We start from the raw sequence: 12959 nt of genomic DNA, 5'->3' as shown, positions 1-12959 counted from the left end.
TTACCTGGGACACAAGGAACCTCACTCAAGTGTGGTGTCTTAATCCAAGGCTCTTGCGTGGGGTTTGACCATGTGTTTGTATGGACCAAGAAAGGGACCTCACAAAGCTTCTCTTTGCTCTCAGTGGGGAAAAAATATTTACTGCTGCCCCTTGGAGGGTAAAGCCTGGACTGAGATGCTTTGCTTCCTCACCTCTGTGTTGCAAGACAATATACATTTGTTTGGGTTTTTTTTCCCTCTGAAGATGCATTTTGTAAGCAGTGTTTAGAAAACGCTGCCCTGGACCACCTGAGCAGCTTGGGCAGTGAGCAGGTACCTGCAGAGCTGCCCGTGCAGCTGCGGGAGTCAGGGGTGGCAGAAAGTGCAATTAGTCAAACTGCGTATAGACTGTTAGTGACAGCAGAGTCTCGTGTTCTTGTCCTGATGCTCATGGATAATCATAGAAATTAATAGAGGAAAAAAGTTCAAAGTAGTCTGGTTACATATGCACACAGAGCTTTGAATTTACTTTTGAAAGAATTTTATTTTCAAGCACATATTCTTAAAATACTTATAAAAACCAAACCCACCAAACCCTTGGTAATTCCAGTAGGAAGCCACTGGCAGCACAGGGTGTCTGTCCAATCCCAGGCTCTACATTTTCTGCAGCTCAAAGAACATTGTTGCAGGACATGAATGCCGGTTCATCCGACAGGATAATTTAATTTCCTCGGCACCAGCGAGAGCTGGAGGCCAAGTGGAACAACAGGAACCTGCACACGTGAAATTACAGCCGTCCAGAACTAGGACACCTCTCCAGGCTGGCAGAGGAGGAGCCCACAGGACTGTTTGTGAGTGTTTGGACAGATCTGTATAGGACAATCAATTTACTGCAATAAATTGTTGTTTGGTTTTGGTTTTTTAAATGGAAATTAAATAAGCGTCATGAAGTGTAAATTAAGGAACTTCAAATGTGGCAGGTTTTTATCTTTTGTATGTCTGTGACTTGCAGCAAACCTCAGATGTCGTTTTGGATACAAATATTTTTACCTGCTTCTACCGTTTTTAAGAATGAACCTCAACATTCCTGTTTTGATATTTAAGCCATAATTGTAAAAATGATTTGAATTTATTTAAATAATAAATTTTATTAATAAAAGGTCTGTTTCTGTGATGGTTTGCCTAGGATCTGTGTGGGGCCACCTGTATTTGCAACAAATGTAGAAAAGAAAATGAGCATTAACTGCAGTGCATGGCAGGAAATATTATTTTCTACACATTGCTTGTGTGCATGTATTGCCCCTCCCTGTTTGTTGGGAGGGTTTTCTTGCTTTTGTTGTTGTTGTGGTGTATTTTTTTAAATCGGATTGATCTTTTCACACGCTGTAGGGGGGTGAGCATGCAGTCATGTTTAGGTAACCAAAAGGTACAGGGTGTAGAGGGTGAGAGGAACCAGAGATGGAGATAAGGTGGGGTGAGTAAAGAGCTGAGGATTCCGTTCAGGTGTTTTAGAGGTAGGATGTGGGGAAAAAAATAATAGGGTAGAAAAAAAACATCATTGCAAGAAGCTGGGACGGGGCATCCATGGGTGGCTGGAGAGCACCGGGTGGTGGGTGGATGCTGGAGATGCTTTTATCTCCTGTGCTTTCACTCGAGGGTCCCATGACACCTCCTGCTTCTGGCTGCACCCACCCGCGTGTCCGGGCACTGGGATGTGGGTGTTGAGTCCCAAATGCTGCCTGAGGATGTTATTTTATGTGAGAATTTGGAATGGGTTACTGCTCACCTGGAAAGATTTGGAGAAGGTGCTTGTGGAATGGTTGAAAACAGAACGAGTTCAGTCTTGTGTAAATGTTTGAAAATAAGGTTTACCTTTAATTTTTCTCATTCATTTTTTTCAAATGGATAAAATGAGAAAAACGTTCTTGTGTGCCACCTCATTCTTCCAGTGCATGAGCGCCACCATCCGCGTCTTTGTCAGCGTCAGTTTTTGTTGTCAGGACAATGCTGTCGTACCATTTTCCAGAGACAAACGTGTGCGTGTTGGATCTTCTGATCGCAAATTCATAGGACCTGCCTGGCTGCAGACCCCCCACGGCGCACGTGTCGGGGGTGACTGGCTGGATCCTACTGTATCCCGGTTCGTTCTGACTCCCATTTGTCAGCAATTTAATGTGCAGTTCACATTGTTCGAGGTGTGACTCTTGATTTTCAGTAAACCACTTGAGCTTGACCCAGTCCTTGCATGCATATGATTCACTTCGATCAAAAATCAGTGGCATCTTTGTGCAGATAGAAAGCCTGATGTTGGGGAGTCTAGTGCCTCTAAGATTTGCGTGTGACACCAAATGGTGCTTGACATGGAGTTTTCCTGGCGTTAGCAAGGAAAGGAGATTTTCCAGAAATGTGGAGAGCTGGGTCAGTTTCTGCATAATCAGGTTCCACTGGGAGAGGAAAGTTTTCATGTCGTAGTTCCTCACATAATACCTCAGCTCCTCCCGGCCGCGTTCCAGCTGTCCCAGCAGCTCGGTTAAAAGCGTCAGCTGGATTTCAGTCTGGTCTTTTGCCACCTTCCTCATCCTCTGGAACTGGCAGGGGTCCACCAGCTGCAAAATGTCAGTGCGATGCGTTACATGATTCTGGTCCCTCACGTTCACGTATTTGGGCTCGACCTCCAGGTAAAAGCAGCTCTTCTTCAGAAGCTCCACTTTGTTCTGGTGGTGCTGGAGGTGGTGAAAGCTCAGGTTGGAGTGCAGGAACTGCAGGACAACGTTCCTCTTTTCCAGGTAGCTGTCCCAGTCGGCAGTGCCCGGCTGCTCCGCGCTGCGCACGTTCTCCGAACTGCCTTCCACCTCGTTCAAAATCATAGCCATGATTCCAAAGCTCGGTTGCTGTGGGACAAAGCAGCAATAACATTGAGAACCGAGGGAAAAGCAGCTGTGAGAGGGTTTAGTCATGGCTGTGACTCTTCTCGCTTAATTAAAGATTAGCTTATAAATTTATAGATGGGGAAGAACTGTTAGACTAGATGGAGTGCCAGAGGAATTTTCCTTTGTAGCTGCATGGTTTCCAATGTTCTGTAGAGTCTACTTTCATATATTCCAATGAACTGGTCTCCTTCTACCCCCCTAGAGAGGTTCTACCTCGGCTTAATAGATTCACTGTCAGGAACTATTCTCTGATTTACTCTGCCAAAATTTCTCCCTATCTTATTATCTTCTGTTTAATTCTAATTAGATGCCTTTGTACTCCTGTAAGCAATTTCTTTCCATTCCTCTACACCTCCGGAGACCTGTATTTTTCTCTCTTTGCAATCTGCCAGGCTGTCGAGGTTTGAGACCCACCTTCTAAGCCAGTTCCTACTGCTCCATAATCACCGTGGTGTTTCAAATTAACGCTCTGGCTCCCAAGCGAGCGGGTGTGCAGGCAGCAGAGCCACGCGAAATGCTGCGTGCAGCCTCACAACAGCTTTCCAGCGTTTTTCCCTGCACCTCCGCCTTCAACAGCGGATTGACAGTTGTCACCGGACGTTTTCAGTGACACATTGCTGTCCCTTTCTTTGGTTTTACTTTACATCACCACCTCGCTCCACAATATCTACTTGCTTTCTTGTAGGGGAACGCTGTTAGTCTGTAAAGAATGTACAGTAGGAGAATGAAACACACGTAAAGCTCCTGTGAGCAGATCACGGTTCGCTGTTAAGAAGTTGTTTAGGTCGTGGTCCTGTGCAAAACTGTATCGGCTGAGCCAAGGTGGAAGGTGTTTATTGGGTTTTAGCTGAAGTACCTGTGGCGCACAAAGGTTTACGTATCAGAAACAGAAATTAGCTAAATAAATGCCTGTGTCCCTGTTGTGATACTGTCATGAGAACTCAGCTGAACACTGAGATGTGGCTTTCACGAGATGAGCACAATTGATTTGAAAAAGAAATAAATACAGAATTTGAAACCAGGATTTTGTGAGCCCAGTCAGATGGCGATAATACGATCCAGCAACAGGTAACTTTCCTCTTTCTATGTAATTTTCTGGTTATACTTACTTAAGTTCTTGTAGTATCTAACTGGGATGTTTTAATTCTCATACGTCTTGTAGAAGCTAGATGGTGATATCTAGTTGACAAAGCAATTTTCTTGGCTTAATTTTCCCTAAATATGTAACAGAACTAGTAATACTTCCCCGTAGGAATTTCAGGTGTTCATAAACCTCTCAGATATCTGGCCCCTTAGCTGCACTATGATTTATACTAATCTACTGATTCCCAGTGATTTTTTTTTCCAAGAGTTGTCAACTTAAAAAAACAAGCTGTATTTCCTCACCACTTTTTTTTCCCCCCCCACAAATCAACCCAGCCCAACACGGTGCCAGCTCCTGGCAGGGATGCAGCAGGGACGGCACATGCAGCAGGTGACACTACCCCGATTTGGGAGCCATTTGGCTCCCTGGAACCGTCTGTTTGCCCACAGACGGAGCTGTGATTGTGCTTGTTTTCCCTGGTTTTATACATATATTTTTTTTTTCTTGCCAGAAAGGGCTGCATTCCCAGCAGCATCGCTCCGTTCGCAGCCTGGCAGGTTGCAGTCATCCAAGCTGGGGGTTTGGAAGGGGACACCCGAGGGGAACCAGGGCCACCCCACATGGCTCAAACCCAGCCCCTCGCTCCAGAAAGGCCCCAACGAGTCACGACCCACCTTGTTGGCCGCGGGGAGCCCCAGCCCGGTCCAGCCCGGCTGTGCCCGCGGCCCCGCTGCCCGCAGCCACCGCGGTTGCCATGGTGACGCATTGTGGCATCTGCGGCCTGTGCCGGGGTGGGATGGGGACCGGGATGGGGACCGGGGGTCCCGGCTGCCCTCCCCACCGCCCAGGCCCGGGGACACACCAATAAACCCTTCAGAGGATGAGGCTCCAGCTCCTTGGGTGGAAGCAGGTGCTTTTGGGGAAGAGCAGCTGGAAAGCTGCCTGGCAGAAAAGGATCTGGGGGTGTTGGGCAACAGCATGTGTCCAGATGGCCAAAAAGGCAAAAAATGCCACCATCATCCTGGCTTGTAACAGAAATAAAGTGGCCAGCAGGACCAGGGCAGGGGCCATGTCCTGTACTGGGCACTGGGGAGGCCAAACCTCGAATCTTGGGGTCAGGTTTGGGCCCCTCACACCAAGGAAACCCTTGAGGTGCTGGAGCGAGTTGAGAGAAGGGAACGGAGCTGGTGAGGGGCTGGAGCACAAGGGTGATGGGAGCGGCTGAGGGAGCTGGGGGTTCAGCTGGAGAACAGGAGCTGAGGGGAGACCTTCTGATCTCTGACCTGCCTGAAAGGAGCTTAGAGCCAGGGGGGGTCGGGCTCTGCTCCCCAGGAACAAGCGCCAGGACCAGAGGAAATGGCCTCAAGTTGCACCGGGGAGGTTGAGGTTGGATCTTGGGAACAATTTCTTCCCCAAAGGGCTGTCGGGCATTGGAACAGGCTGCCCAGGGCAGTGGTGGAGTCACCATCCCTGGAGGGGTTGGACAGATGGAGATGAGGTTCTCAGGGACATGGGGCAGTGCCAGGGGTGGGAGAATGGTTGTACTCCATGATCTTGAGGGTCTCTTCCAATCAAAATGATTCTGTGATTCTACAGTTCTATGATTCTACGGTTCTGTGATTCTATGGTTCTATGATTCCATGGTCCCTCTCCCTGCAGTCAGTTTCCATCACCCAGCTAAGCCCCCAGCACCCACCGACTTCTCCCCCAAGTCCCTGCTGTTCCCCGTGATGATTTTTGCTTTGTGGTGGTTAATGGGGACATACCCCAATTGTCTATGGGACCGTAGGTTCCAAAATAATTTGTACCTTTTTCTCCGTAGATCTCAGTAATTCACTCCTCAGCTTCGCCCTCTGGTCCCTGAGGAACTGGGGTACCTTGGCGTTGACGACACCCACTGTCCCCGAGGGGAGATGGCTGCTTCCTTGGGGAGAGGAGCCGCTGTCTCCTCTGACAGCTTAATTAGTGGTGTGGGGTTTTATAGCTGACAGCAGGCCAGCACACAATGCCCAGCTGCTGCAATCACAGTGTGACACAGGGCTGGGGGCTTGGTGACATCGCTGGGCTGGGCGTCCTGCCCTCCCAGGTGTGACACGGCTGTTGTCCCCAGCCCAGGGCTGTGCCCGGGTTCCCATCATACGGAGGACACGGAGGAGAGCAGCAGAGGGGCCAAGGGGTCTGTGCTTCCCCCTTAACAAGCACATTTAATTTCACACCCATCTTGTCCCCTTGCTGCTGCGATGGAGCTGTGGGAGCTCTAACCTGGCAAAAAGGCCGTTTTCTGAGGTCTGTGGGGTTTGTGGTCATTGGAGAATCCAAAATATGGTTTCCAACACTTTGCTTCTCTGCGTGTGATGTTCCCATTGCTACTCTGCTGTTTCAGCTCCGCTCCACAGGGCTCGGCAGCGGCTCCGTGCTCTATGAGCCTCACTGAGCTGCTTTCCAGGGGGCTGGTTTAAGGCACTCTGTGTCTGAAGGTGCCTTCATATTCCCTACAATTAAATCTTTGGGTCAGGTCTTAGCCTTAATGCTGTCTTGTACGCTTTAGCTGGTGTGTCTCCGCTAAGCTTTTTTAATTGAATGATAGGCAAGAGCCCTGAGCTTCGGCTTGAACATCAAGGGAGGAGGCGATCTGTCATTTTAAGAAATCAATGCATCTTTGGGAGGCAGCCGGAGCTTACCGTTTCATTTCACAGCTGCCAAGAGATTAACTAGACAATTGTCAGGTGTGATTCTCTAACAGACAAGGAAGGTAACAAATATGAGTGAAAGAAGGTTGATAGCCTTGCTGGTGGGGGTGAGATCAGTATTTGGTAATAACACAAAGTTTCTGCAGGAAATGAATCTTCACACTCATGTCATGGATCCCGGTTCTGTCCTTAGGGCTGTGTGTGCTGGGAGCTGGACCTGTCCTTGCCCCTCGGTTGTGGTGCTTTGGGGTCTGAGGACACACGAATTGTCTCGTGTAGGTCCGGCCAACCTCATCTCATCCAGCCACGGCCTGTGCCAGGGAGGAGTTTAAAGCAGAGGTGAAGTCCTGGCTTTGGCAAGATTTGCTCCGCGTTTTGGTGGATTAGGATGCCACTTGAGCACCTTGAGTGCAGCATGATGTGCATTTGGAAGCAGGTTTGTTGCTGGAGTTGTGCAGAGACTTTTGCACTGAGCCTGCTTGTACTTCTCACTGTCACAAATGCTAACCTTCACCCCAAATTCAGCACGGAGGAGTGGAATCCCTTTGGCTGCCTTATCCAGAACAGCTGGCCAAGCTGCTCTCTTGATTTTAGGAATATGTGCATGAAGCTGCTGACAGTCTGCAGCTGAAATTTTACTGTTTTCTGTAGCTTTGCATCAGGCATCAGTTCAGCTGTAGGATTTTATGGCACTTTATGAATCTCTCTGAATTAATACCAACACAAATGTGTCTGAAGCATTCAAACACCACGTACCCCTCTGCCCACCAAGTGCCGAGCTGTCTCTGAGCAGAGCTGACAGCTGTTGTCTGCCACGTTTGTCATTCTGCCCTGTCCTCCTGCCCACAGCATCAAAATAAAGAACTTGTTAGTCCTGTCTTTGAGATCAAGACATAAGCAGACAATTGATTTTCCTCCCTCTTCTCATTAGTGAGCTCTGACACTTAATAAAACATATATTTCCACTCTCAGGGCAAGCAAAACACCCAGATAGTGCCTGTCAGAGAGAGCTGGGAGCGGGGATTCATCTTTATGGAAAATCAATAGCTGGAACAGAGAAATTGGCAGAACCCAAATTAAAAGTCGCTGGCAATTTCTATCTTAATATTTCATGTCTCCTGCATTTCTGAAACAGACATTTGCTGCAGAGGAAACCAGCACAGGAACAGGGAGGAGGATGGACCTTGTGCTTGGTTCTCCCTCGGCAGTTTCCAGGTGGGACCCAGTGTCGGGTTTGGGGCAGATTTTTGGGCAGTACCTGGTTTGAGGTGATCCCTGTCCTGGGGACAGGGGATTCAACACAAACCTTTCTGTAGAGGTCGTGTCACCGCGGCCGTTGATGGCAGCATCTCCAGATGTCACCAGCTCCTCCAGAGGTCCTGGCTGTGTCCCTACATCCCCAGAGGGTACCAGACCTCCTCCTGTGTCCCTGTCCCCTCGACAGCTGCTTCCAATCCCACCATCACACAGTTGTGACAGATTTGCTCCCCACTTGCTCCCCGTTTCACTGGTGCCTCATACACCTGAAATAAATGTTATGTTCCAGATATATCCCAGCTCTAAATCACTGCCACACAGCAGGGCACTCTCTTTGCTCATCGGGCTGTGATTCAGAAGGCTCATTTTCAGAAGGAAGAGGGATTTAAGTTTTCTAAGGAACGTGGGGGTTGGAAACTGCTCTCCTGGGATGCAAAAGCCCCAGCTGGACCAGGCTAGGAAGGAGTTAATTGTGTCCCCCGAGGCACCAATTAACTCCAGCTCATTACACCCTGGGAGGGAGCCCCATCAACCAGAGCTGCAGAGTTTGGGGCAGCTGTTTGCCTACAGCAGGCCAACAACTTTGTGGGCATTTATTTCTTGCCATTGAAGGCTCAGGAGACGTTTCTCTATGTTCCCAAACACAGGGCCCGGGATTGGGGCATTTCTGTGGCACACGGATGAACTGGGGCTCAGGTTTAAGGTAACGACCTGCTCGGGTTTGTAGAACAGGGGAAGTGAGCCCTGTGCTTTGTTTAGTGCCCCAGAAGGATTTTCAGAGTGGGAATGAGCATCTCTCACAGCACAGGGATGCTGCACATTCCCCAGCTAAACCAGGAGTGACCGCGGGGCTGGATCCGTGCGGAGGGAGAAGAGCTGGAGCTTAGAGCTGGCTCCTGGGCCAGGCTTTGCGGCTGCTCAAAGGATGCTGGTCCCGGGGGCTCATCCAGCCCTGGCGCTGGGGCTGCGGTGCTGCGTGCGGTGGGTGATCCGGGGGCTGCAGGGGGTCACTCCGGGAATGCTGGCTGCCCTCGCTCCGCGGCAGGACGGCGAGGCCGAAGTCGTGCCCGTGTCGGCTCATCCATCGCTGCCGCTTGCAGGCTGGTCCCAGGGGACGCGCAGGCTTTGGCAGCGCTAAGCGGGGGCGGAGGCAGATGCAATTCTGGAGAACAAGATTCCCTTGCAAAGTCTGAAAAAAAAAAAATTTAAAGTTCTTGGCTGAGAAGCTTGTTTAAAGATCTTACCTCTGACAGAGGAAATAAGGTCTTAATTCCTTCCCTTGCTGCTTGCCTCCCCAGAGGCGCAAAGACCATTAACTCTGCCACAAAATCAGCTGGAGAGGAGAAGTGGCTTTTGTTGGTGGAATTGAGACTGACCTGAGTGGCTCTGGGCGATGCTGCTGCCTCTGCCACTGCGGTCCCGGCTGTGGGGAGGGCAGGGGGTGTGGGGTGGGCTGAAAGGAGGCTGGAGCCAGGGGGGGTCGGGCTCTGCTCCCCGGGAACAAGCGACAGGACAAGAGGAAACGGCCTCAAGTTGCGCCAGGGGAGGTTGAGGTTGGATCTGGGGAGCAATTTCTTCCCCAAAGGGCTGTTGGGTGTTGGAACAGGCTGCCCAGGGCGGTGGTGGAGTCACCATCCCTGGAGGGGTTGGACAGACGGAGATGAGGTTCTCAGGGACATGGGGCAGTGCCAGGGCTGGGGGAACAGTTGGACTTGATCATCTTCAGGAGCTTTTCCAACCACGACGACTCTATGACTCTACAGTGTATGGCAGAGCACCGGGGCCGGGCCGTCCCTGTGCCGAGGACCCTCCGACTGTCCCGCAACCAAACGGGGACAGAGGATGAGGAGGTTCTAGGGAGGGCAGAACCCCCACTCGCCAGCGTTTGTACCCTCGCGTGTCACCGTCACCTCCATCCGCATGAGGAGTCTCGTCTGAGTCATCTCCCAGCTCGATGGAGTGTGTGGGCTTTGCCACAGCTTTAGCTGTTCATCCTCTGCTTTGCTGGAGCCTGACACAGGGTAGAATAGAGCTATTCATCAACGTGGCGATGAGGCAGATGGATGTCCCGTGTCAATAAACACGGTCTTGCTCTCCTCCTACCAGCTCAAGCAGCTGCTGCCTCTCAGGTCCAGCGGGGGCTGCATAAGTGGCTGCTGCTTGAGGAGCGAAAGAGCCCTTAAAAGAACTAAAGACTTGTAGTTTTGCACTGAATGACTTAGAGCTGTAGCTGTAAAATGCAGTGCCGGGGCCTCTGCGGAGAGGCGGCTCTTGGAAATGTTCCTGATGTGTGTGAAAGGAGGGCAAGGGGCAGCGGAGCTGGTGGCAGCAGCTCTGACACAAAACCCCTTGGGGTGAGGCTGGTGTGTGTTCAGCTGGGACCACGGTGGCCGTGCTGGCTGCTGGGGGTTCCCTTGCCTGTCCCACCCTGGCCGTGGCCTTTGCCACATGTCCCCTCCCGGTCCCCAGGGAGCAGCAGGGCAGGCAATGGCTCATGCTGGGGTACTTGTCAGCTCTCAAGTTATTGAAGCATCCTTGTAGAGCTCAGCAGCCCACTTTGCATATGAAATCGCAGGTCTCTAGAGAGCAAATCTGGAGTGAGACATTTCTCCTGGTGACTGACACCAACATCTCCCCGCTAATGATGTTAAAAGCTTTTCGGCTGTGCCGTGCGGTCACCTGCGCTTCTCAGCTCCTCACCCGCAGCGCGGCAGCACACGTGTGAGCCGACCCGGCTCCCACCCCGGCTCCTGTGGATTTTATCTTCGTCACGTTGGCAGGGGCCAAGCAAAGGAGAGTGATTGCAGATCACCCACGGCACACGCTACAGCTCCGGGCACGGACAAGCGTGTGATGCCACAAACCTGGAGGTCATCAAAATGATCCTTGTCACAGGTGGAGTGTAAAGCAGAGGGAGAAGAAGGAGCCTCCTGGGAGGTGCAGCAGCGTTTGCTGGCGGGTTTGGGGGTGACCGCGTGTGGGGGGACAGCGCTGTGTCCAGGGCAGCAGGATCATGCGGTGTCTCTCTCTGCAGGCGAGGAGGAAGCACGTGTCTCTGACAAACCTTTCCTCTGCTGCGTCACCTCCTGTCCCTCCTCTGGCGGGACGCCAGTGATCTGCACCCAGATAGGGCGGTGGGACCCCCCCTTGCTCCCCCGGCCTGCAGCAATGGTGCAAGCATCAGCCAGTGACCGCACCGCGGCAGCAGCGTGGCACAGCCGCCCTCGGCAGCTGCACTTGTCACCGGGACGAGGACATTCTTGGGGCTTGTCCTGCACCTGCTACTAGTGCGACCAGAGCCAACCTGGCCCCTTCCCCGCAGGTAGGATGCTCTGGGCAGGACTGGGGGTGTTTGAGCACCCGGGGTTGCTCTTGCAGTGGGGGCTGCGCAGTCAGTGCCCCCCAGCCCCGAGACAACCCAGCTGAAATGCAGCTCGGCCCCCCTCAGCTTGCTGGCTGGTGAGCAGGGCAGCTCTGGCCCCTCGGCATCGCTCCGGCTGGGGACAACCAGCCCCACTGAGCCGAAAACATCCCATTTGGGTCCCTGTCAGCAGCGATTAGGGCACACAATGCTGACGGCCACATGGCCGGTGGTGCTGGGGCTGCCGGGGGAGCACTGGCCACCCAGCACTGCGGCTGCCCTGGGTCACCCGAGGCTGCGGGGCCGTTACACAAGGGCTGGCGAGCGGCTGCATGGCCCCACATGCTGGGGCACTGTGTGTCCCTTGCTGGCTTGGTGGCCCCGAGTTGCTCGACGCCTGGGAAATCACTGACTGCCGTTACTTGCGCAAAGGAAAACGTCTCATTGCTGCAGGATGTGGCTCAGCCAGCGTGGATGTCACCGTGGCCCTGGGGTCCCAACTGGAAATGGGGCTACAGGGGCTCCCAGCTGCTGCGACCGGTTTGGTTTTGGTTTGTGCGTCTGGGATTTGGGGTAGACGATCTGTGCAGAGGGAGAAAATATTTGCAGCTACTAAAGCAGCAATTCTGCAGGGATTTCTCCTGGCTGGGTGTGCAACCACCTCTGGAGCGGGTGGGCAAGGGGCTGCTCGTCCTCTGGCTCCCAAATGGGGACAGGAGGTGTTTCTGCAGGCAGCATGTGGGCAGGGGCTGAGCTTGCTGTCCCGCTCATTGCCAGGGCCTGCTGGGCATCTGCAGGGAGAATGGGGCTAATCCTAATGCAGGGCAAGGATAAATTGCTGCAGGTGTGGGCCAGGGAGCCATGTTTGGTTGGCATTGCCCACTGTGCCTTGGTTTAGTGCCCCAAGTCCCTGGGGTCAGCCTGGGCTTAGCCAGACCTGTCCCCTGGGATGGAGCGGGTACCACTTTAGGGACTGGGATCACCCACCACTGCTCAGGGACTCCCATTCCTTACAAACCCACCACCAGGACAAACGCACAAAGCTTGTGTTTCAAGTTGTGTGTGGCTTTTCAACCCCATCAAATAGCTTTATTCACACAAACATATCTTAATTTACAAAGCCTCTGCCACTCATACACATCAGGGTATCCACAGTGTTCAAAGAACTTAAATAGAATGTCTCATACCAACCCAAGTAAACCAAGTACAAAAAATATTTATATAAAGTTGTTCACACATAGGTCCTAGATTACCAGCTTCTGTGCAAAAACAAACAAAAAAACCCCCAAAAAAACAATACAGGTTCATTTACTAATGTAATTACCTTAGTTTGGAGTGTGGGTTTAAGCCTGATCTCTGGTTCGCAGGGGCTGCAGGGAGCCCAGAGGGGTGCTGGGCCAGGGGGTCCCCATCCCAGGGCTCACCCAGCGCCGTCGGGGTCCTCACACCCCCCTGGTGCTGCAGGGAAGCGGCTCTGAAAGCTGCCCAGGGTGGGGACACCAAACACCCCCTTGGGCCCCTGCGACCTCTTCCCCCAGTCTGGACTTCACTTGGGCAGAGAAACGGGATTTGTCCCAGCGCAGCTGGTGAGAGCAGCTCCCTGCACCTTCCAGCTGCGCCCACCGCCCCAACACCCTGATGTCTGAAATGCTTTTGGG

General features: G+C 52.2%; 1 protein-coding gene across 1 annotated transcript; it reads right to left on the bottom strand.

The window, feature by feature from the left end:
• Window positions 1-1916: 1916 nt before the first annotated feature.
• On the bottom strand, window positions 1917-4749 carry FNDC11 (fibronectin type III domain containing 11). The gene is made up of 3 exons (XM_065645995.1): window positions 4668-4749; window positions 4502-4566; window positions 1917-2870 (listed from the first exon to the last, which is right to left on the bottom strand). Exons 1-3 carry the CDS (start codon window positions 4747-4749, stop codon window positions 1917-1919), a joined length of 1101 nt encoding a protein of 366 aa, XP_065502067.1.
• Window positions 4750-12959: the final 8210 nt, after the last annotated feature.

Source organism: Caloenas nicobarica, chromosome 15 (genome assembly GCF_036013445.1).
Source record: "Caloenas nicobarica isolate bCalNic1 chromosome 15, bCalNic1.hap1, whole genome shotgun sequence".
In the NCBI taxonomy this organism is placed as follows: Eukaryota; Metazoa; Chordata; class Aves; order Columbiformes; family Columbidae; genus Caloenas; species Caloenas nicobarica.
The sequence above is the reverse complement of the archived record's forward strand: the minus strand, read 5'-3'. Positions and strand labels throughout refer to the sequence as shown.

Excerpts from the sequence above, each read along its gene's own strand:
- FNDC11 (XM_065645995.1), bottom strand. The coding sequence starts at position 4,749 with ATGGCAACCGCGGTGGCTGCGGGCAGCGGGGCCGCGGGCACAGCCGGG. Across the intron at positions 4,567-4,667 it reads GGCTCCCCGCGGCCAACAAG|CTTGGATGACTGCAACCTGC; the intron begins GTGGGTCGTGAC and ends CCAAACCCCCAG. Across the intron at positions 2,871-4,501 it reads TGGGAATGCAGCCCTTTCTG|CAACCGAGCTTTGGAATCAT; the intron begins GCAAGAAAAAAA and ends TTTGTCCCACAG.